General features: G+C 44.2%; 1 protein-coding gene across 8 annotated transcripts in view; it reads left to right on the top strand.

Annotated features, from left to right (window-relative positions):
• KALRN (kalirin RhoGEF kinase) overlaps positions 1 to 23,754 on the top strand; it is a 489,190-nt gene extending 465,436 nt beyond the window's left edge. For all 8 annotated transcript variants that reach the window (XM_075000963.1, XM_075000961.1, XM_075000962.1 and 5 more), the window contains 5 exons: positions 3,249 to 3,413; positions 10,632 to 10,710; positions 12,335 to 12,535; positions 13,940 to 14,078; positions 16,847 to 23,754. In XM_075000963.1, coding sequence (XP_074857064.1) covers positions 3,249 to 3,413; positions 10,632 to 10,710; positions 12,335 to 12,535; positions 13,940 to 14,078; positions 16,847 to 17,392 — 1,130 coding nt within the window. In that variant the 3' untranslated portion in view covers positions 17,393 to 23,754. The remainder of the gene's footprint in view (positions 1 to 3,248; positions 3,414 to 10,631; positions 10,711 to 12,334; positions 12,536 to 13,939; positions 14,079 to 16,846) is intronic.
• The last annotated feature ends 980 nt before the right edge of the window (positions 23,755 to 24,734 follow it).

Genomic DNA, 24,734 nt, shown 5'->3' with positions numbered 1-24,734 from the left:
TTCATTCTTTCCACATCACATTCAGTGCATTTACAAACAGGTCTTCCTCCAGTGCAGAGGTGCCCGGTGTAGGGATTCCAGGGGACATGCAGGCCACATGTCCCTGCCCCTCCCATTCCCACATCTGCTCCACCCATGCCCCAACTGTTCCTGCAGAAGCTCTGCGCTGCTTCTGGTGAGTGCAAGGTAATCGCGCCCCCCTCCTCTGAAGTGGCATGGCCTGAGAGAAGCATGAGTTGCTGCTCTCGGGCTGCACCACTCTGGAGGAGGGGTGGAACTGCCCCACCCAGGCATTCAGAAGAAGTGGCATGGCCCTGACAATGTGTGTGGGGGGCAGATTCTGGGGGATGTGTGCAGCCCCATATGCACCCTGAAGCGTTTTCTGTGTGCCAATGCATCCCAGAACCCTTTGTGCTGGTTCCCATTGTTTTTCAAACAAGACACCAATGTCCCTGGCTCTTCACAGGAAAGGCTATAGGAATGGTTGCCCTGGGTTTGTGGGCATTTGTAGATGACCCAGTTGCAAATGAGTGATAACCCGAAAACTCTTAAGAACAGAAACTCCTTTTTGTCTGATTTCTTTTGTATTTCACCCAGGTTGACCACTCTCATTTCCAGATGCAGCCACATAGTTTTGTGGGATATATTTTGGTTTTGTTTTCCATGAATTTTATTCCTGGAGAGGTCCATATTTAGCTGGTCCCAGTATGCCACAGACATGGTTTGAGAATCCTGACAACTTATTCTTCATCTAGGTCCTTCAAAGAACCCTATCTAAGGCCCAGATCCCTCTTCCCATTGGAAATAATACGTCATAAAATTTCTCCCCCTGCGTTTCATTCTGTAATCGAAGGGAGAAGCTCATCAAGCCAACATCACGTTTCTTTACCAGATTTCATGCTCACTGAAACCTTGCACCTCAGTAGAAGTTAGGAAAAGAGTTTTGCGATGTTATATTGAGCCAATATTATTATATGGGTCTGAAGCGTGGACAATCAGCAAGCAAACTGAGAAGTCCATTGAAGCCACAGAAATATGGTTTTTAAGGAGAATGTTGCGTATTCCATGGACAGCTAAGAGGATGAATGAGTCTATTTTGATTGAAGCACAGGGAAGGAGATCGTTGCTAGTGAGAACAAGGACAAGACAAGCAAAATTTATAGGACATGTAATGAAGAAATTAGGACTTGAACACCTAGTAACGATGGGGAAATTAGATGGTAAACAGGGTAGGGGTAGGCAGCGAGAGAAATTATGGGATAGTATTACATCCTGGTTATGGTGCGGAAGCTCTATAAAAATGCTAGAAGGCACTCAGAATAGACAGGGGTGGAGGGCCATGATCACCTATGCCAGTTGGCACTTAAGGAAGGAAGGAAAGAAACCTTGTACAAAGGTTGGTCCAAGTCAGTGTAATCCTGGTGAGGCACAACCTCCAAGGCTTGTGCATTTCTGGGACCCTCACTGCCAGATGGATATTGGCAACCTGAGGGGAGTTCAGAGACCAAAAAAAAAAAAAAAAGGAAAAAAGTGACAGGGGTTGCAGTAACTGAATTAGATCAGGGGTTCTCAAATTTCACTGCAACATCACTCTTTTCTGAAAACAAAAATTACCACACAAGGACTGAAGCCATGTGCCAGGGACATGTAACCTGATCTCCACTGGCCAGGGCTGAATCTCTTTGGCTTCTGTTTGGTCCCAGACAGTAGAGCTCAGGCTTCAGTCCTGGGCCCAGCAAGTCTAAGCCAGCACTGGTGACCCTATTAAAATGGGGTCAGTGCCAGGGACATGTAACCTGAGCTCCACTGGTCAGGGCTGAAGCTCTTTGGCTTCTGTTTGGTCCCAGGCAGTAAAGCTCAGGCTTCAGTCCTGGGCCCCAGCAAGTCTAAGCCAGCACTGGTGACCCTATTAAAATGGGGTCAAATGAACCCTTTGGGGGTCACTACCCCCAGTTTCAGAACTATTAACTTAAAAGAAAGAATAAAAGTATTACATAAGTGGAGCTTCGTTAATAACTAGGGCAGAGCGTTTGGGAGGGAGACAAATTGACAAAGGGTGGTCCAAGGTGATATTTGCAAAAGATAATAGGATGGAATTGTGAAAAGCAAAGTTTAGGATGTGCTATGAGGAAACTGTCATGTGCTGCCAATGGGCTGTGGGAAGTGGTGGTAGCCCCATCAGAAGGGGGGGCTGATTCTTCTCTCCATTACACCACCACCAAAAGTCACATGCCTAATGCAAGTTAGAACCCTATGGACAGCCCTAAACAATGGAGTTGACCATCTCAAAACCGATGTAATGGAGTGGAGAATTAGGCCCATTGAAACTTGTCTTGAGCAAATCACTCAAGAACCAGCCATTGCAAACATCCTGCGTATTTCTAGGTCAATGGTCAAAACTAACTACAAATAATAGAGGCTTTTTCATTTGTACCTTTTTAGAAGAGCACATGGATTTTACCTGCTGCAATATAGACAGACTTTGGTGACTCTGTGTGTGTGTGTGCGTGCGTGTGTGCGTGCGTGCGTGCGTGCGTGGAGAAGGTGGAGGTACTGAGTTCTGGCATCTCTGCAACAGTGTTCCCTCCAGCCAGGGATCCCGCAGCCAGGGATGCCGGAGGGGATCCCAGCCACAGGGCTGTGGGGTTCCCCTCCAGTCCCCGGTTGAGGTTCCCACAGCTGAGCCTGGGGGGCTGCAAGAGCCCCCGCTGGCCCTGCAGCAGCGTGGGGTTGGGATGCTGCTACAGAGCTGGGAGCCAGAACCCCTGCCATCCATGGCAGCATGGGGCCAGGAGCCGGAGCCCCACCGACCACACAGCAGTCTGGAGCCAGAGCCCAGGAGAATGATCAGGGAACCAGAGCCTCACCAGCAGCCCAAGCTGTGGGAACCCTGGCGGGGAGAGAGGGGTGGTGAGCCAGCTGAGTACCAGCGCTCTCTTTTTTTTTTTTAAACAAGAAAGCACTGTATATACACCTAGGTACATGTAATACAGTACATGTACAATATACATATAATACATGTACGTTCTGAATGAAACATAGTTAGTAAGAGAATTCACACATGCTTCTCTTGTTGGCTATGCTTCATTCACACATTGATTTCTTTATGAACTGGCCTTATGCTGCTGTTTAGCCTGTAAAGGGTAGTGGCTAATAGGGTTGGGTAGCTATTAAAAACTGGTATTCTACTTCTGAGCTAAATCGAACTGCATTTTCTTTAGCTAGCTCTTTCTCTCTCTCAAATGCAGGATCCCAGGTCTGGCAGCAGTCCGTAGCCTCCACTTTGGATACCTATCTCGTCATTGAAGATCTCACCCCAGGCTGTCGGTATCAGTTCCGAGTCAGCGCCAGCAATCCCTGGGGAATTAGCTTACCTAGTGAGCCCTCAGAGTTTGTGAGCCTCCCTGAGGATGGTGAGTACTTTGTGCAAAGACAGAGGCCAGCTGATGGATGAGCAGGGGAATGTTGGGCTTGTAACAAAAATTGTTCTCCGATTTCCATTCCAGAGCTGAGATTCAGGTAATGAATACCAGAGACTGCTAGAAACTCCCTCTGAGTAATCCTTCACCAAGCCCTAGCAGCAGCACAACCCCTTTCTCTCCAAAAGGAAATGGTATTGGATGGATCCCAGAAAACTCTTCATTCCTCCACCCCTCCATAAAAGTATTCCTCATACCTTCCTGCAGGCCAGGGGATGTATACCCCCCTCCCGCTTCCCATGCCACTGACTTTGTCTGGAAAGTGGATCATTAAAAAAATATTAATTGAATGTAGGGTTTTGCAGACCCAGCCACTAATCCTCTACATGTCTGTAAGGCATTCTTGTCTGAAGCTTTCAAATAAATATTGCAAATATTGATCCTCCCCAAGCCCCAGAGATGTGGAAATGGCAGGATTACTAACTTCTTTTTACAGAAAAGTATACTGAGATTCTCTCAGTTTAAAACATATGAATGTATTTCCTCAGGTAATAATATACTTTTAAATGGAGAGAGAGGGTAGACCTGTGGTCAAGGTCCCTTGATTCTTGGTGCATCAGTTCCCATCGGTAAAACAGCGATAATACAGGTTGGACTTCCCTCGTCCAGCCCCATTGGGACCTGACCAGTCCCATAGCAGGGAGTTTGCCAGACCAGGGAATGTCAATGCCAGTCCTCCTGTGGCTGGCCTCCAGGCTCTCCCCAAGCTACTTGGCTTCCCTGCTGGCCACTGGCCCCCACTCCCCTCATAGCAGCAGCCCCGCTGTCATCAGTTCCCCCAACCACCAGCCTGGCAAGACTCCTGGCCACTACCCAACCCCTGCCACCGGTCCAGCTGCACTCTCTTCTATCAAGGCTCCTAGCATCTGGCACCCCTACCATCAATAAGAAGGGGTCCCAGCCACTGGCCTTTCTGATACTGGACTCCCAGCCACTAGGACTCTGTGGCCTAGGAACATTCATGGTCCTACCAGATAACAAGTATTGCCGGACCAAAGAATCCCAAATTAGAGAGTCCAACCTGTAATACTTTCTGTCTTTCCACACTCTGCCTTGCCTGTTCAGATTGTAAGTTTTTTGGACAAGATCTGACTCTTGCTACGTACAATGTTTCACACCAGAGAACTGAGGTCTTTGTTGGTGGATCTAGACGTTAACAGCAATATAAAAGGTTCTATCACATCTTACAAACATTCTCACAGTGACATTAGAAGTGTTTGCTTTTCCATGCCCTTACATGGAAGCTGTATTATTTGACTCCTCCTCTGCCCCCTGAGCCAGTCAATATGACAGCTTGGTGTCAGAGGTTGATCCTGCACTCTGTGGGGATCAGAGCCTTACCCCACTTGGTTAAAAGGCCAAAGTTGAGTTAAAGGGCCAGAGTCCAGGGTGGGGAAATAATCTGGCAATAGGGAGACTTTCAGTGCAGGCACTGTGGAAAATATCTTCATGTCTGTCTTTCACGGACCCCTCACATGCCCCAGCATAGGGGGAGGGATGGAAGTGGAACAGTATGTCGGGTACAGGGCTGTACAGGAAGGTTATGGGCAGCTTCACATGTTGTTTTAAGTGTATGTCTACACTGTAGCTGTGAGTTGGTCTAGCTTGGCGACACAGATTTGCATTAAGGTGGCTAGGTTGAGCACACTAGAAATAGCAGTGTGGGCTTTGCAGCTCAGGTTGGAACTTGGGCTCTCAGGCCTGAAAACATCCACACAGTGAGCAGCAGCCAAAAGAGTGAACAGGATGTTGGGAATCCTTAGGAATGAGACAGATAATAAGACAGAAACAGCATGTTGCTGCTGTATAATATAAGGCATGCGCACATCTTGGATACTGCATGGAGATGTGGTTGCTCCATCTCAAAAAAAAATTAGAACTAGAAAGGGTATTGAAGAGGGCAGCAAAAATTATTAGGGGTATGCAACAGCTTCCATATGAGGAGAGATGAGAAGGACTAGGGCTGTTCAGCTTGGAAAAAAGACAAAGGGGGAGAAGACAGAGGTCTATAAAATCATGACAGGAATAGAGAAATTAAATAAGGACGTGTTATTTACTCCTCCTCATGACACAAGAACTAGGAGTCACCAAATGAAATTAATAGGCAGCAGGCAATAACACGAAGGAAGTATTTTTTTGTGCAATGCAAAGTCAACTTGTGGAACTCTGGCCAGAGGACGTTGTGAAAGCTAAGATTCTAACAGGGTCCAAAAAGAATTAGGTAAGTTCATGAAGAATAGGTTCACCAACACAGGCACAGAACTGAACACCCCCGGATTTTAACCGAGGTTGTGCTACTGACCCAATGTCTGGCCTCCTGTTGCCCCATGACTGGAGTCCCAGGCAGCTGCCCTCCACACACACTGATATCCAGGTTGCCAAAGTCCCTACTGCTGGTTCCAAGTCCTTGTCTCAGCTGCTGGCCCTGGGGCTCTGTTCCTGGCACTATACCTGCACCTAGCTTGTGCAGGGAGGCAGATGCGGTAGGAAGCTGGTTTTCAGCACTCCCACTGCTCAGTGTTCGCACGCTGCTGTTCATCAATGGCTATTAGCCATGATGGGAAGGAAGGGTGTTCCTAGCCTGTTTGCCAGAATTGGGAATAGGTCACTTGATGATTTCCTATTTTGTTCTTTCCCTCTGAGGTACCTGGCATTGGCCACTATTGGAAGACAAGATACTGGGCTAGATGGACATTTGGTCTGACCCAGTATGGCTCTCTCCAGCCAAGCTGTAACATCTGCTATTTCAATGCACTAACTCCATCCTCACTAGAGTAAATCTGTCTGCCTAGGCTGAGTGGCTCACTCCCTAGATCCATTGTAGATATACAATGGCTGCTGTATCTTGGCTCCGCCTCAGGCTGCTTTTGTTATAGTGAAGACTCCTTAAGCTGCTGGAGCAGCCCAGAACTAGGAGGGCACAAAGGTGACTTCAGGTTCTTCCTTGAGTGCTTGCTCTTGTCCATTCTGTAATGAGTGTGGGTGCTCACCACATTCATGGCGCCAGAAGATTTTTCCCTCAGCAATACCCCTAGGGCTTCAACCATAGTGAGTGCTGGAGTGGCACCACAAAGGAGTGGAATAAGGGGCACTGTGGGCTCCATCTCCGTCAGTTCCTTCTTGCCACCAGTGATGGTGCATTGGAACAGCTGTGCTCCAGACAGCTTTATTTCTTGCTGCAAAGGCCATTAACTTTGCGGAGATTGTTCTCTCAGTAATGTTAGTGTTAGCTGAGCTTGTGTCCCAGATGGGACTAACTTAGAGATGAGGCATGCCACAGTTCCCAGGTTTTAAGCCATGTTTGGAATGCAAGCATCCTAGGCTGGTTAGTGACCCACATAACAGCTGCCTGAGGTGCTTGAGAAAACGGCATGTTAGGAGTAAGTGCCTCACTCGCAAGTTGGTCAGGGCTCAGGCAGAAAGACATTCACTTCATGGCCCTTGTAAGCAGGGGGCACTAGCTGCAGCACTGGAGACCAGGTCTGACTTTGGCTCAAGTCATATAACCTCAGTGTGGGGCACTTCATCGGTGTCTTCGTCAGGCAGGCTCTGTTCCACGCCATGGTCAGCAAGTGGGAAGGCAAAGATGGCAGCAAGGAGGCACTCCCTAACATCCGACAGGCACAAGGGGAAGATGGGGAGAGAGCCCAGATCCATGGCAGGGAACTGGGGGCTGGCTCATGCAGCATGGCCAAGCCCTTCCCATCTTGCTCCAGTGACAAGGAGTAGCGATAAAAGTCTCCGGCATGTGGTGGACCCAACTGGATTGGATGCCTTTGCAGCAGTGCAAGATGTCCTGATTTTGCCACACCAGCCCAGGTTGTGTCACGGTCCAGGGGCAAGCCTATGTTGGGCCTGATATGGGCCTCACCTTCCCAGTGGCCACAGTCCACTCAAGGTACCATCACCCTAGCATTCCCCAATGCCCTACATTCAAGCATCAGACAACGGGAGAAAGACTTTGCATGTGTCCTTTCCTCCCCTCGATTCTAGGCATAGGTGGTAAGACTTGGGGCAACACTCATTGGCTCCCCAGAGATATGAACAATTCCCAGGCTGCCTATAGATCATACCGGGGTGAGCAAAATGGGGGGCGGAGCCCCCTCAGGGGTGTGTGAAATATCAAAAAGGGGCACAGCATGATTGGCTGCTGTCTCTGGCTCATCCATCTCATTAAAATGTTGAAATATATTACTGTGTTTATGCCTGTGTAGTCACATTTATATACCAATTAATAAAGTTTTTACATTGTACGGACTTATTTTCTTACACATGCTGAAAGGGTGTTTTTTCATATGAACGTAACTGAAACGTCCATTGATTTGGATTATATTAAACAGGCTGAGGAGGGGGCCCTGCTAATTGCAGGGATGAAAGTTGAGCTTGACGTAAAAAGTTTGCTCGCCCCGGATCATACCATAGTCAGTCCCCATTTACGAGAGATCTTGGGACCGTTCCTGGGACGGCCATTGCTTGGTACATCAATGCAGTTCAGAAGATGGACTTCATCAGGGCAGTGCTTGACTTGTATAATGGTCTCCCTGCCCCTAGACAGATTCCAACCCGTGACAAATCTCATAGAAGAGACGTCCAAGTTTCCCAGAACCACAGTCAAGAGTCTGCCTGTATCTGCTAGGCCACATGGCAGCATGTATATATATATGGTTTACCACATGGACATTCCGGCAGTAGCTTGTCTTGGCTTAGTCCCAGTCTTGGACCACTTGGACAAGGTGATCATGATTCCCCCACAATTGCTTTTCACCCTCCAGAGTCAGACAATTCTGGACAGTGCTCTGGAGGGAGTCCCATTCAAGGCCTCTGCTCCCTCCCTAGAGCTAAGGTTGGATGCCTTGGATCTTGGTTGGAGAGCCTATCTCGGCAATCTCGAAACTGAGAGAATGTGGATCCCGGAGGAGGTGAGGCTCCACATAAATGTCAAGGAATTAAGAGTGGATTGTCTAGTTTGCAAGGTCTTCCTGCCTCATGTGTTGGGCAAGGTGGTGAGAGTTCTCACAGACCATATGGCCTCAACATCAGCAGACAAAGAAGGACACGCTTATTGGCTTTTTGCCAAGAAGCAGTCCACCTGTGGGACTTCTGCATCAGCCACGACATCCATCCAGAGGCCTTCTGTCTCCTGGGTGTCAACAGTGATCTGGCAGAGCACCTCAACAGGGACTTTAATGTGAGTGGTCACTCTACCCACTCTGAATGTGGGGTCTTCCCCTTGTGGACCTATTTGCCACCAAGCAAAACAAAAAATGCCAGCAGTTTTGCTCTTGGAGTGGGCAGCAGAGCTGGAAAAGTGTTTCCTTTCAGATGCATTTCTCCTGATGTGGTCCAAAGATCTCCTGTACCCATTCCCACCGTTTTCTCTCACCAGTTCAGTCTTGTATCAGAGCAAACAAGACAAGGATCAAGTGACCCTGATCACTTTGGCATGACCCTGCCTGCACTGGTTCAGCATGCTCATGAGAATGGTGTTCAACCTGCGTAGGCCCCTTCCTAACTGCAGGATCAAGGACAACTTCTGCATCCCAATCTCGTGTCACTGCACATTTCAGCATGGATACTTCATGGTTAAATGAGGAAGAATGCACCTCATCGGAGGAGATCCATTAAGTCCTCCTTGGCAACAAGAAGCCATCTACATGCCTAACATATCAGGGTGAAATGCACAAGGTTCTCCTTTTGGGCTTCGGAGGCTGTCCTTGACTCCTGCTGCAGCTTAGTAGCCAAGGGCTGGCTGGCATGCTCCTCCATCCGAGTGGACCTGTCCTCCATCTCCACTTTTCACAAGTGGATCCAAGGACAGATGGTCTTCTCCCATGACATGACAGGGAGATTCCTAGGGAGCCTTGAGAGATTCTGTCCCCAGGCTCAGGATCCCAGCCCACAATGGGACCTCAACCTAGCCTTCTTCCAGTTCACTTGGACCAGACTTTGAGCCTCTGGGCTCCTGTTTCCCGTCCCTCCTGTTCTGAAGGTGGTGGTGTTCTTGGCAGTCACTTCAGCAAGATGTTTCAGAGATCAGAACCCTGACCTCAGGACCCCTGCATGTAGTCTTTTACAAGGACAAGGTCCAGCTGCATCCACACCCAGCCTTTTAACGAAAGGTCATCCCTGCTTTTCACATTAATCAGGACATGTTCCTACCAGTCTTCTATCTCACAGATTGGCAGAAGGGTGGCGGCTCCATGCTGTGGACATCAGAAGGACTTCTGCATTCTACTTGGAGTACACTAAGCCTTTCTGCAGATAGACAAATCTCTTTATAGCCACCACCAATAGAATGAAAGGTCTGCCGGTGTCTGCTCAACAGCTTTCCAACTGGCTCACCTCCCGTATCTGGACTTGGTTATAAGCTCACAAGGGTCCCCCTGCCACCCATCATCCGAGCTCATTCGACAATCCATGAAATCTGCATGGCTGCAACATGGTCTTCAGTCCACATGTTCACATCTTACTGTGTCAGCACCCAGCAGGCCAAAGATGATGCTGGGTTTGGCAGAGCTGTGCTACGGTCAACACAGCCTTGAATTCCTCCTCTATGCCACAGATACTGCTTGGAGCCACCTATTGTAGGATGGACGTGAGCAAGCACTCAAAGATGAAAGGGCAGTTACCTGTTCATAACTGGCATTCTCCCAGATGTGTTGCTCATGTCCATTGCAATCTAACCCTCCTTCTCCACTCTCAGAGCTTCCAGAAAGAAGGAACTGAGAATGGGGGCAGCGTGCAGCACTTCATGTCCCACCACGGAGGTGACATTCCAGGTGTTGCTAGGGCTGCTACCCTATGGGTACTGCTGAAGGAAAATCTTCAGGTACCGATGCGTATGGCAAACACTCACACCCATTGCAGAATGGACATAAGCAGCACATCTTGAACAATACCTGTTACAAACAGGTAACTGTCTTTCAACTTAACTGCCTCTTCTCCTGGGCTGCTTCTTTTAGGGACATAGCACAGAATCTCGTCCTGGGAGTTTTGTCTGGAGAAGAGATATTAAAATAGACTCTTAATTGTTAATTCTGCATTTAACACACTTAATTTTTTAAATGCAATATGATGATTAGGACCTGTTTTATGTTACTGAAGAAACTTCCCTTAACCTTGATCTTTCTTGAATATGTTTTTCACCCAAAGATGCTGCTGCTGATGGTGCCACTGTTTCATGGAAAGAAAACTTTGACTTTGCTTATGTGGAATTGCATGAAATTGGGAGGTAATATCAGCATTGTAATAAAACACAATAATAACGTGAAGCTTTCTCATCAGGAGAATGTTCAGAGTTATTTTTATATCAACTAAGTAAATGCAGCATTTCCTTCTTACCTTTTCAAAAATGCCATTTCTTTCATGAAGTTATGCATATAATTTCAGTTGTAAATATGTCACTTTCAAGATCAATATTGGAATATCATCTGAGGAGCGTAATTCAGAAATGAATGGCTGTCTGTCAATGTCTAACCTATTAGGTATGAAAAGCTGTATCTGTCATGGGGAGTTTTAGCTGGCATCTGCTCTAACTTCTCTAGTTTGGCTGGATTATCATGACATCAATAATGCAGGTTAATCTTGATAGACTTAACTTGCAGTGCCCTAGTTCAACAAAGCTATTAAGCATGTGCTTAAGTCCATCACTAGCCAACAAAGTGTTTAAATATATTACTTAAAGGTGATCATGCAATTGAATGCTTTGGTGAATAGAGATGAGTTGTTGAACTGAATCCAAAAGGGTAATGTAAAGTACTCAGGGTGAGGTCACCCTCTTGGGGTTGGCCAATATAGAAAGATAAAGGATCTACAACTAGTATAATCTAAGGCCACGTCTACATGGCGCTGTACTCGCAGTAGCTCTATGCTAATGAGTAGTCTCGCAATTGCAATGGTTGCTCATTAGCATAATTGCATGGCTAGTTAGCATAGCCATGGGAGATTTCGCTCTCAGCAGAAGTGGCTTCCAGCAGTAAAGCCATGTGGACATGCCTCTGCTGGCTAAACCCTCTCTCTGTTGCCAGTTGCCCATGTCCACATGGCCTCTTTACTGACAGCAGCCCCTTCTGCTGGGAGTGAAATCTTGTGCAGCTATGCTAATTAGTGGTATGAATATGCTAATGAGAAGCCATCTGCAATTGTGAGACTGCTCATTAGTGTGGAGCTGCTGGGAGTACAACACTGTGTAGACATGGTCTAAGAGATTTTCTTTAGGCTAAGTGGTAGAGACCAGCATTTCTGGGATTAATGGGTTAGGATTTTACCTTGCTCTGTAGACCAATGTGCAATTCATCTCCTACCTGTAATTTCTTCTTTTGTTACAAGACAACAGTACGGTATTTCACTTTGTTCTTCCACTGTGGAACAATTCTGCATGGATTTAGACAAATCTCAACTGCTCTGTATAAGTGAATCATTATTGCTTGTCAATGTATCATACAGCCAAAATGATTAGGTGAAATAATTAAATATTTTTAATTAGTGGTGGGGGATCTTTGGGTTTCCTAAGAATGGTTATTGTTTTTTATTGAGAAAATATTTCTGGGCTTATTTAAAAGAAAAGGTGGCAGCTGCAAACTGAACTCTTGGGAAATCATTGGACAACAGCACAATGACTGTACAAAGAGAAATGACACGATTTGTTATCTCTTTTTCCTCATCCCCTGTGAATCTAAACTCCCAAGACAGGGAACGCAGGTTCTTTACAGAGGAAAGTTCTGAATAACTAGACACATCTGGTTCTTTGTAAAATATTAATGTGCTGAATCAAATAACACTTTGAAAATCAATTTTATGGCACTGAAAAACAGACATAATTTATTCATGGATATCTTTATTATCATGTCTTCCAGGGGTCGATTTTCCATAGTAAAGAAATGTATTCACAAAGCCACCAGGAAAGACGTTGCTGTGAAATTCATTAGTAAAAAAATGAAGAAGAAGGAGCAGGCTGCACATGAAGCAGCTTTGTTACAGCACTTGCAGCATCCTCAGTACATAACTATCCACGATACTTACGAGTCGCCCACGTCTTATATCTTAGTTTTAGAGCTGTAAGTACCTGAAGGGTCAGGATTTAAGTGAGGCTCTGGGTGAAATCCTGACCCTTGAAATTCATGACAAAAGTCACATTGACTTCAAAAGCCTAGGGTTTCGCTCACTGCCCTTTTTTAGATTATAGCACCATGTAGAGCACCCCTCACATGCTGGACTTCCATTGTCTCTTGTCCATGGATTAAAGGAAACTAAGGCTATGTCTAGTCTAGGCAAAGTAAGTTGACTACAGGGACGCAAGTTTAGCTATGTCAGTTGTGTAGATAGAATAGACGTATCTGTGCTCAACTTACTTAGCCGTTCTCACTGAAGAAGATCAACAGCAGAGTTTCTCCCATCAGCCTCCCTTACTCCTCATGTCTTGTGAGGAATACAGGGTCAATTGCAACCCCTGGGAGGTTGATTTTGCACATCCATGCTAGATGCACAAAATCAAACCCTGGAAGATAGACACTGAGCATGTCAGTTTTCCAAGCTAGTATAGACATAGCCTTGGAATCACTGGGACAAGTTCATGTTTCATGTTATTCCACTGAGGGCAGTGAGATTACATGGGAGATTAATGTGGCCCAGTGTGTCCATTTTGAAAGTTGTATTCAAATATCTATCTATCAAATCTCACTCAAATGCCTTTTTTAAAGTGGCAAATACAGTATAGCAAATGCCCTGGCCGTGTGAAGAAAAAGTGGCTTCTGGAGACAGTATTGCTTAGTAGACAGAGCTCTGGTTTGACTCCAGAGACATGAGCTCTAGTCCTGGCTCTGCCATTAGCCCGCTGGGTGATCATTGGCAAGTCACCATCCTCCCTGCGCCTCAGATTTCCAGCCTGCCAAATGGGGATAATAATATTGCTCTGCTTTGAAATCTAATATTAGAAGACCTTGACGTTATTATTAAATGAAAATGCTAGTTAGGTGGGAAATGTCCCATGAGAGTGCATGGGCTATTTCCATATTTATCTACAAAGATAAATAGACGTGGGTGGACATTTTTCAGCGGATCATTTTCAAAAGGAAAATATTGTAATGTGAAAACTTCAGAACTGTTTACCTAATTATCCATCAGCTCTACAAACAACAGACCAACCCAATAAGTGTAACTATTTTCAGAGAAACTGGCACCATATGTTGGATCCCTATGTTGCATCAGTCTTGAAGTAAATTACAATACCTCGAGGCTACTCTAGATTTTGCAGAGACTATTGATAAGTTAATGGCTGAGGGATAATCATGGTAACATTTTCATGGCCTGCCAGTGTCCTTAGATATCACTAGCTGTGTGCTGAACCTTACATTTAGCTTCCTCCATGTTTGAATTACAGTGGTTTTATTTTCCAATATCAGACACTCCTGCATGTTTCACATGATTTCTCTTTCAAGCTGGGTTTTTTCATTTGTTTGTAGGATGGAGGATGGCCGTCTCTTGGATTATCTTATGAACCATGATGAGCTGATGGAGGAAAAAGTAGCCTTCTACATAAGAGACACAATGGAAGCCTTACAATATCTGCACAATTGCAGAGTGGCTCATTTAGATATAAAGGTAGGAGGAAGAGAGGGTGAAGCTCTTCACTGGTCAAACACAGATCATAGAACGCTTAGCAGACATGGTCTAATGAGTTTACAATCTAAACAAACAGTCCCTACCAGAGTCATCCTGTCCATAGCACAAACCAGGATGTCTGCTCCAGGCACCACGCTTTTGGATGCTCTGTGGCAGCCACCCCAACTGTCCTACAGATGAGAGGGACCCCAGAGATGATGGAGGCTTGGTGCATGGCAGTAGCAAGGGTCGCTGCCCAAAGCTTATCACTACACATGTGGTGGGATCTGGAGCAGTCCAGCAGCCTGCTCCGCCCTGCCCTCCCAGCCCACTGTGCTCAGCTTCTCCATATCAGTGGGGTGGAGCAGGCTACCAGGTTGCTCCAGCTCCCACGGCCTGTGTGATGAGTGCAGTGGGGCACAGGGAGGAGGCCCTTGCTGCCGTTGCACTAGGCCCCCTGGGTCATGTTGGCGGGAGTGGGCAAGAGGGTGGGTCAGGGTGGGGTGGAAGCAGACATGGGGTGAGGCCTGCAGCAGGAGGGAGAGTATTGCCCCAGGCCCTGCACCCCGCCTTGGGATGGCCCTGGGCAGTACAGTTCAAATCTGACCAGGTGGCCAGAAGGAAGTCTGGTCACATTTTGGTGCAGGGCTTTTCTTCCTTTTGATACATAAGACCAGGGATGATGTGTGGAGGGTGCACAAGGGGTCACATGCACCCCCCGCGCACACACCAGTGCCCATACTCACGGTTGGTCCTGCTGTGCTGCTCCAAGGCTGGGAATGGAACACCCCCATGCTCACCAGAAGCAGTACAGTGCATCCAGAGGAGGTGGGCAAGGGTGGTGCAGAGGTGGAGCAGGGAGGGAAGGCAAGAGTCTTGGGTTAGAGAGGGGTTGAGGGGGCATGCGGCCAGTGTGCTCCCCAGAGTTCTCTTACCAGTCAGCACTACATAAGACATAGCTTTCTTATTTGATGGGTTTATGTTTCTGGCTTTGTGGAAAAGCCGTGTTTTAAGGAGGGATGTGATAAGGAAAGTGGATGCCTGGCACATGGGAAGAGTAAAGTTGTTCTTGCAAAAAGAAAAAAGTAGAAGGATGAAAAGGGAACAGTTAAGCAGGAGGAGCAAAGTATGAAAATAAAAGAGCAAGAGGTGCAGACAAGAGCATAATGGTGCAAAGCCTTGAAGATGAGCCAAGGAGCTTAAACTGGGAGAGGGGCCCAGAGGAGAGAATCAAGGAGGGGAGTGGCTTGGCCAGAGTGAAACAAGATTTTTCCAGCTGCATTTTGGAGGATTGGGATGGCTCAAGAAGCCTCTACTGTAGCATCATTAACATGAATCGACCCTTGTTTTGTTACCACACATGGCAGGAGGCAGCTGTGCTGTCAATCTGACAGATCATGCCCCGAATTCGTTATTGTAATATTTTACTTACTGGCATTCTAAAACTTGTAACTAATTATAACTAGAATTTCACTGAGGACTGACATTAGTCTTGGCTCCAGTTGTCCTGGGTACCAGTTAAGATTTTTTAATATAAATTACTTGTGCAGATTGAAACGGCAATCAAAAATAGATACTAAAGGCAAAACTGTCCTCTTACACCTATTGTTTTTCCATTTAGTGACTCCATCCCTAGTAGTGGACACAGTTCAGTCTCTTGGAACATCCAGAAATGTCATTTCAGGTGGTATTTCGGTTCCTCCTTCGCCCGTGACCTAATCTTTTTTCCAAAGTAACATAAAAATCTTCAGCCCCAGCTGATTAAGCTATCCCAAATGCCTTTCAATATGTATTTGTGTATACTTTGCTGGACCTGTAGGAGCTTTCAGGAAGCGAAGCATGTAGGTGTTCCTGCAAATTTCTTACAAATTACACTGGATCCTAAAGGAGGAACTTTCCTAGACCATGGGACAGTTTCCCAAAGCAGGTTGTGTTAGTCCCATCACTTGAGTCTTTAGAGATGCAATAGAGAGAACAAAACTGAGCTGCTAAATCAGAAGCAAGAGAGGCAGAGTTCACAGTGGTCAGGAGCCTGAGTCATGAGTCTGCATAAAACTAAATGAGAAAAGAGATGGTGGTATTGTCAACAATGATTTGAGAAGAGACAGAAGAGTGCTTGGAAAGCTCTATAGTTAGTTTAACTTTAGACAAGTTGAGCTTGAGATAGCAGTAGAAAATGCATGAGGATGAGGAGACGAAGGCAAAACAAGCAGGTAGGTCACTGATGGTGAAGAAATAAAGTTTATCACATGCCAGATGAGAGCTGAATTCATGATTCGTATGAGAATTCCTTGGAGAAGTTCCATAGGGAGGGAGACAGACAGAGCCCTGAAAGTCTGCACCAGGTGTAGGAGAGGACAATAAGAAATGCTGAAATAGCTGTGAATAGGTGCAAACCAGGAGAGCTTAGGACCAAGAATACCTACACTCTCGTTTGGAAGACAAATCTGTATACAATTGCTTTAGGAAGATCAGTCTGGGCAAATAAATGTATTTCATCTCGAGTCCTGCTCCATTGCACTGGCAAGAAATGAGAATAACTCCATTGACGCTAAAGGTGTAGATCTGCCTTTACGGCTGTGGAAATGGGAGCTGAATTTGTGTCCAGGCATTCAGTGTTCTGACTGGTGTTTCACATCTCTGATTGAGTGTAAGTCATGATGTGCTAGTACATGGGTAAAGCAAAGCTAAATACTGCAATGGTGTGGACATCTCTAAACATTTCATTTACAAAACAACTGTACAATTTAATCTGTTTTAAATTTCAGCCAGAAAATCTGCTGATTGACTTAAGGATCCCAGTGCCTCGAGTCAAGCTTATAGACTTGGAAGATGCCGTTCAGATCACTGGACATTACCATATTCATCAGCTGCTTGGAAACCCTGAATTTGCAGCTCCTGAAGTTATTCAAGGTGCCCCTGTCTCACTGGGCACAGACATCTGGAGCATTGGGGTTCTCACCTACGTCATGTTAAGTGGCGTCTCTCCATTCCTGGATGAAAGCAAAGAGGAGACCTGTATAAACGTGTGCAGAGTGGATTTCAGCTTCCCTCATGAGTATTTCTGTGATGTGAGTCATGCAGCCAGAGACTTCATCAATGTGATCCTCCAGGAAGATTTCAGGAGGAGGCCTACGGCAGCCACTTGTTTACAGCATCCTTGGCTGCAGCCTCACAATGGCAGCTATTCCAAAATCCCACTGGATACCTCCCGTCTGGCTTGCTTCATTGAGCGCCGCAGACACCAGTTTGATGTGCATCCTGTTCCCAACGTCAAGAGCTTCATAATGAACCGGATGAACCCAGGAACGTGATGCCATGTAACCCTGTGATATGACACTGCTGGGCCTGAGGCCAGGCATGGTGTGAACAGACACAAGGTGGAATCTGTCTGTATATAATTCAGTATTAAGTATTACATGCATTTTACATGGTTTCCCAAACTAAGGGATGAAACTCATGCTAGTGGTTGCAATATCCGTCCAGTTACTCAGAGCCAAAGTTAGCGTAGGTGCAGTTAAGTGGGCACGCACAGTCTCTTGATAAGGTTTTTCTTGTTGATCAAGGAATCTCCTGGTAATAGAGATGTTCATATTATAAAGAGGATGTTTAAAATGGGAACCAAAATACTGATGCCTTAGTTTGTTGAATGGCATCCTTATGAGAGAGCATCATGGTCTTGCCAGACTGGTTTGGAAAAGAGTGGTGATTTGGTCAAGTGAAACCAGGCTGACCTTAGGCTGTCGGCATTTACTGCAAAACTGTGTTGGATTCAGATTTTTCTGAAATCATTGCCAGCCAAGTGCCAGTTAAAGGCAGGACTTTCCAAACCCTTAATACACATGATTCCCATTGAAATCAATGGGGACTCAGTCTGTAGAGAGTATTCAGGATCAGGCCCTATTCATTGTAATATCAGTTTTTGTGGTTAACAAATTTAAATACAATGTGATTTCAGACAGGTTCTCATTACATGATATTGCTTAAGTGTACCTCTTCAGATTAGAATACCAGTGGGATTCCAGAATGAACGATGAACGAAAAATCAAGACCCTAGTATTCAGCATAATAGATGGTTTGAATAGGAGAGGCACACCCCACAGAGAATGAATAGATGATGTAGTAGATTGGTGCGGAGCTAGTCTACAGAAGCTAATCCACTCTGCACTGGATGGGGAAGGATGGAAGGAAATAGTGAGAGAGGCATCAGACACCAGTGGGCGCTGAGCCCACGGTTATTGATGATGATGATGATGATGATGATGGGATTCCAGAGCTTTCAAGTTTATTAAATCAACATGCAGTGACTTTTAGAACTCTGTTTAAGGCAGTGAGTTCACCGTGTCAGAGAGCTGTTTTAACAAGCACAAAGAGATGCTGATGGTTTTTTAAAACATTTTATAAACACTGTACATAAATGTTTTTCCAAAACCTGTGCACTGAGAAAAGGCTATGTCTGCTTTTTGCAGTATCTGTAAATTAGATGATTTTTTCTATCAGATTGTTCAATTTACATATGCTGTGTGTATATATGAGAAGGATCCTGTTGCATTTCTAGTTCTGAAATTGCTCAGCCCAAAGTCCACCCAAAGCTGGTCAAAGTGCTGTGAATTAGTGGGTGGTTTTTTGTGCTTACAGTTTCAGAACAGTTTTTCAGTATTTAAAATTAGCTGCTTATTATACTTCCAGATTTCATAAATCTGTCACCAGGTACTTCAAGGCCTCCAATACAAAAGCATCCATTTTTATGTTCTAGGCCTAGTTTGAAATAACAAAATAAATATTCACAATTAAAATATTTCCCTTAAGCCAAGTTGTAACATTGTCATATGGTTGTTATGACAGGGCTAGTCTTAGATATAAGCAACACAAGAGGTTTCATGCAATTCATGGCTTGGCCAGGTCTTCTTCTTTTTAGCCACAGGGCCAAAAGAAGAGGCAACTCACTGCCAGATGATTCCCCACTGCCTGGTCCAGTATTTCAGGGTAGACCTCATAATCAGAAAGGGAGTATACTCTTTGCAGGCACATGGGTAGGTTCTGTGAGCGCTAACAGTTGGGTACCCAGAGTAGGTATATTACTAAACCAGGTAATAATAAAACTTTCATTCATGGGGTTGGGATTTCACAAAGCAAAGGGAGAAATTGTATTTTGTTTGTTTTACATTAAATACTATGGAATTATGCCAGATCTTGTTCCTACTGAAATAATTTATGGCCAGATTTTGACTCCACCACTTTAGGTACAGAGGAACCTGAAAAGTGTAATTCTGCCACCAGAGGTCCTTGAACTTCAGCAGATAGGAACAGCTGATCTGCAAAGTGGGCCAGTGGTTCCAGGACTGCAATATCTGCTGTTCAATGATGCTGGATATCTTGCATATTAAGTTTTCCTCCAAGAAACCATGAAAAAGCTCATTGTTTTTCAAGAGATACAGATAGGCTGTTAGATTTGAAACCAGGGCCGTGTCTACACTAGCCAAAAACTTCGAAATTGCCATGCAAATGACCATTTTGAAGTTTACTAATGAAGCGCTGAAATACATATTCAGTGTCTCATTAGCATGCAGGCGGCCGCGGCACTTGGAAATTGATGTGGCTCGCCGCCACGCGGCTCGTCCAGACGGGGCTCCTTTTCGAAAGGACCCCGGCTACTTCAAAGTCCTCTTATTCCTATCTGCTCATGGCAATTTCGAAGTTTTTGGCTAGTGTAGACATAGCCGAGGAGATGAAGCTGTACTGTGAAATTTTAACCATCACTGCAGCATAATGAAAGGTAGCAATGCAGATCACACCCCAAAAAACCAATGCATGGGATACCATATTTTATGTATTTTGACAATAGATTTGTAAAAATCCACAACAAGTGGCTATTAAGTGGAGAAAGTTGAACTTCTAATTGCACAGAGGCCTCGTGGCTGTGCTTGCAATGGTCAGATCACATGTGCTTCGTAATCCCTTACTAATTCTTTACTTGTCTGCACAATATTGAAAAAGCTAAAGGAAGGGTTTCTGCTTAGATAGTGACCCCCAAAAGCAAACTCAAGAAGCTTCATTAATTGAAAGATCAGAGTACAGGAGTATGTGTGGATCAATCTAGCTGCCTTTCGGTTCTTGTGAGGAGGACTGCTATTCTGCTTACCAGGAAGCAGTGAACACACAGGGAGGAAGATAGGTGCCCACCCAGAGAAAGTTTTTTGACATTGGTAATTTAAACAGGAACTCATGGCCCTCAGAAGGAGTGCACCAGCTTCAGAAAGAGGTAGGTAGACAGGACTTCCTAAAACATTCACTAAAACAGTGCCACCCCATCTGACGGATTCTGTGCTATTGATGATGATGAAAGTCTGAGAGAAGGAAAACATCGATGGAGTCGAGGAAAATGATTCTGTAGTTGGAAACCTCTTTCCAGATTATGGGTTGGTGTCCTCTTGCACTGAAGTTATCCCTCTGTGGGACAGAATCACAGATATTAGGAAGAGATACATAATAGTAATAGGGGATTTTTTATTAGAGATACAAATGACTGGGAGAAATACATGGTGAATTGTTGAACAGATGCAAAGGATGTGGCCCTCTCAAGACATCTGAACAGATTTATGTGCAGTGTTGGGAACGAACCAGTATCATATGGTACATGGTTGATACAATACATGTAGATACCAAGGGCATAGGGAAATGTAAGAGATATTTCCCAGAGGCCAAACTAAACTATTAGAAAAGAGATTACAATCCACGACCTCCATGGTAGCATTCTCTCAAATGCTACCAATTCATCTGTAGGGCCACTCAGACAGGCAGACCTTCAGGGTCACAGTGCATGGATGAGACAATAAAGCTGAGAGGAGGGATTCATATTTAGTATGAATCATTTGGGGAAGGAGGAGCCTATACAGGAAGGCTGGGCTCCACATAAACTGAAAGGGAACCAGATTGCTGGCAAGTCAAATTCAACAGATTACAGAGGTGTTTTAAACTAAGGGCTGGAGGAAGGCTGACAGGTGTGGAGGAGCACATGATTTGGACATACACATCCCTTAGGGAAACTAAGAAAAAGGATATGCTATTTGCTAGTAAAGAGAAGAGGATAGGTGATGCTGAAGTACAGGTAGGAACTGACGAGAAACAGTCAAATGAAAAAGCCCCATTTAGTTACATCACATGAAGGCAGACAACTGAATACTGACATTTTATAAGTGCTTGTATAGGTCATGAAAGCTTATCACCTAATACATTTGTTCATCTCTAATGAGCTACAGGCTGCTTGTTACTTATAAAACTGTAATAGGAAAAATACACAAAAAACTAATAGCAAAATTGTTTTTAAATATGTCAGAAGCAGAAAACCTGCTAAAAACACTGTGGGGTCTGTGGACAATCAAGGTGCCAATGGAGCACTCAGGGAATGTGAGGACATTGTGGAGAAGCTAAATGACTTCCTTAAATTGGTCTTCATTGCAGTGGACATGTGGGAGATTCCTACATCTCAGCCATTTTTGTAAGGTGCCAAATATCTGTTGAACTGTCCCAGATTGAGTTGTCAGTAGAGAAGGTTTTGGAGCAAAGTGATATATCAAACAGTAATAAGTCTCCAGGTTGAGATGGTAGTCACCCAAGAGTTCGACAAACCTCAAATATAAAAGTGCAGAATCTTAACTTTGGTATGTAATTAATGACTCAACCTCTCTACAGATGCCTGGTGAATAGTTAATATAATGCCAGTTTCTAAACAAAGATCCGGACATGATCTTGGCAATTATAGGCCAGTAAGCCTAACTTCAGTACCAGGTAAACTGATTGAAACTATAGTAACTATAGAATTATCAGACACACAGCTGAACACAGTATCTTGGGGAAGAGTCAACACTGCTTTTGTAAAAGAATCACACCTCACCACTTTATTAGAATTCTTTTATGGGGCCAACAAACGTGGATGAGGTGATCTAGTGGATATAGTGTACCTGAACTTTCAGAAGGCCTTTCTCAAAAGATTCCTCACCAAAAGCTCTTATGCCATGTAAGCAGTCCTGGAACAAGAGGGAAGGTCCTCTCATTGATCAATAACTAGCTAAATGACAGGACACAAAGTGTAGCAGAAAAGTGGTCACTTTTCACAGTACAGAAAGGTAAGTAACATGGTTGCCCAAAGATCTGTACTGGAACTAATAGTGTTTGACATATTCTTAAACGATCTGCAAATGGGGTAAACTGAGGCATCAAAGTTTGTAGACAATGCAAAAATTACTCAAGGTAGTATATGATAGATGTCTATAAAATAATGGCATGGACAAAGTGAATAAGCAAGTGTTATTGCTCTCTTCACTTACTGCATGAACCAGGGGTCAGCCAATAGGCAGCATGTTTAGAGTGAATAAAAAGGACAAACTTCTTTGCACAATGCTCCGTCAACCTGGGGGACTTGTTGTCAAAAGTTTTGAAGGCCAAAAGAAAAACTTGGTTAAAAAAATTGGATAAACTCATAGCAATTACATCCACGAATGGCTATTTGCCAAGATGATCAGGGACACAACCCTATGCTCTGCGTGTCACTAAGCCTCTTGTTAGAAGCTGGGAGTGAATGACAGGGAGAGGGATCACTTGATAAATTGCCCTGTTCTTGTTCTCTGCCTGAAAGCATCCAACATCAGCCAGAGAAGACAGGATACTAAGCGCTATTTATGTAGAATAAGCAAAGCTTTCCACCTCTCAGCTCCCACTCTGTCACCTCCATGACTTGCTCTTTTTCTTTTCTTTTTGGAGGATTGTTATTTTGAAGTACTAAGGGACAAAGTGGGTGATATCTGTTACTGGACCAACTTCTATTGGTGAAAGAGACAAGCTTACAAAGGGCTCTTTGGGTTTGGGAAAGGTCTGTTTTGAAGTTCTAGAAGTTGAAGCTAATTTCATTTTTCAAGGAAGTAAATTTGAGGCCAAATTCTGCCCTTAGTTTCCTGTGGCATCAGATGGTTTTACAGATACAACTGAAGGCATAATTTTAGCCTTTGATGTGCAAACTGCAAGAGAAGTTAAATATGAAACCCCACAATGTTATTTATATGGATGCTTAGGGAGTTAAACCATACTTCTAAAGATAAAAAGCAAATTATCTAAGAGAGTACAATCTTCAGAGACCAGGGCACATGCAGAGATCTGACTGATCGTGATACAGTTGGTTCTGTTTCCAGTCCATTCCTTGTAGAAGCAGATTATTCTCTCACACAGGGCTCAGATTATCTAGTTCATTCTTTTCCATCAGATGGGGCTTTCCTGAGAGAAACAAAATTCTATTTTACAAAGCAGATTGCAAACTGCCATCAATTGATGAATTCCTATTCTGGAATCTGTATATTGGTGAATGTTACCATAATGTCAGGACTCTGAATATTTGCTGTAATTGTGGTCTTTTAATAGGAAGCTAGTGAAAACAAACATCTTCTCTAGTCACAAGCCATATTTCACCTCCATGTTCAACTTCTGATGCTGGTGCTTTTACTTCTCTTTCTACCAAACTCTTCAAAACTGCTCTGCCACTGAGGCCAATAACACCAGATATGCCTTCTACTAATACCATAAAGAAGGCAAATGCACAGACTGGTTTTTTTTTTAAAAAAAAAAAAAAAAAAGGAAATTTCACAGTGAGATTAAATCCACTGAAGTGTTTCAATCTTTTCAACAATCAACTGAAAGAGGAGCAAAAATTTGCTACAAGCTCAGCATTTTCAAGGTGCAAACTAATTCCACAGCCTTAATTTCAGTGTCCTGCTGGTCTGCCTTAAATGTATCTTCTGTTTTATTGAAAATTTCATTTTGTATACACTCAATGTGGTTTTGTAAAGGTAAGTTTGTAAATATTTTGTTTGAAAATCCAATCACTTGTGTAACATTGTAAAGTGCTTAGCTGCTGCCACTTGTTAATATTACTATGCTACAGTATGTTATCTACAGAAGCTTCAAACTGTACATCTTATTTCATTGTGTTCCTATAAATGCAGTATATTAAAAATGCAACTTCTGGCTTTTTTGATTAAAGACAATTGTTCAGAGAAAGAGTCGGTTTTATTTCACAAACTCTGGATTTTGAAAACTTTTAAGACACTATTGCAGGTCAGCTTCTTTACTCAATACACCCCTTTATACCGGTGGGCCAAGGGAAAACAAACCATTCAAGCTGCTAGGTCTTGGAGCTAAGAAAACCATGGATTTTGTAGATCGGTGGTAATATTGGAAAAAGTTCCCAAAAAAAGTTTGTTTTGGATCAAACCAACATGGAACTTGGAGAGGTACCATTGGTAAACAAAAATATACATAGGTTGGGTCAAACAAAATGTTTTGATGAAAAATAATTTGTGAGTTGCTTCATTTTTTAACCCCGTCACATTTCATAAATGTTTAAAAAATAAGAAGATCTTGTTTCCAAGCTGTTTATGTATTTCAGAAGACTAGCTACCTTAGTCTGCAGCTTCACAAATAACAAGCAGTCCTGTGGCACCTCCAGCTATGTCTACACTGCACAGTTAATTTGAAATAACAGCTGTTATTTTGAAATAAACTTTGCAAGTGTCTTCACTACACATACATTATTTCTAAATATATTTTTGTAAGTAAATGTGTTAGTTCAAAATAGCTAGTTCAAAATAAGGCTGCAGTGTAGCCATA

The sequence above is a fragment of the Carettochelys insculpta genome, chromosome 8, assembly GCF_033958435.1.
Source record: "Carettochelys insculpta isolate YL-2023 chromosome 8, ASM3395843v1, whole genome shotgun sequence".
Taxonomy (NCBI): domain Eukaryota; kingdom Metazoa; phylum Chordata; order Testudines; family Carettochelyidae; genus Carettochelys; species Carettochelys insculpta.
The sequence above is the reverse complement of the archived record's forward strand: the minus strand, read 5'-3'. Positions and strand labels throughout refer to the sequence as shown.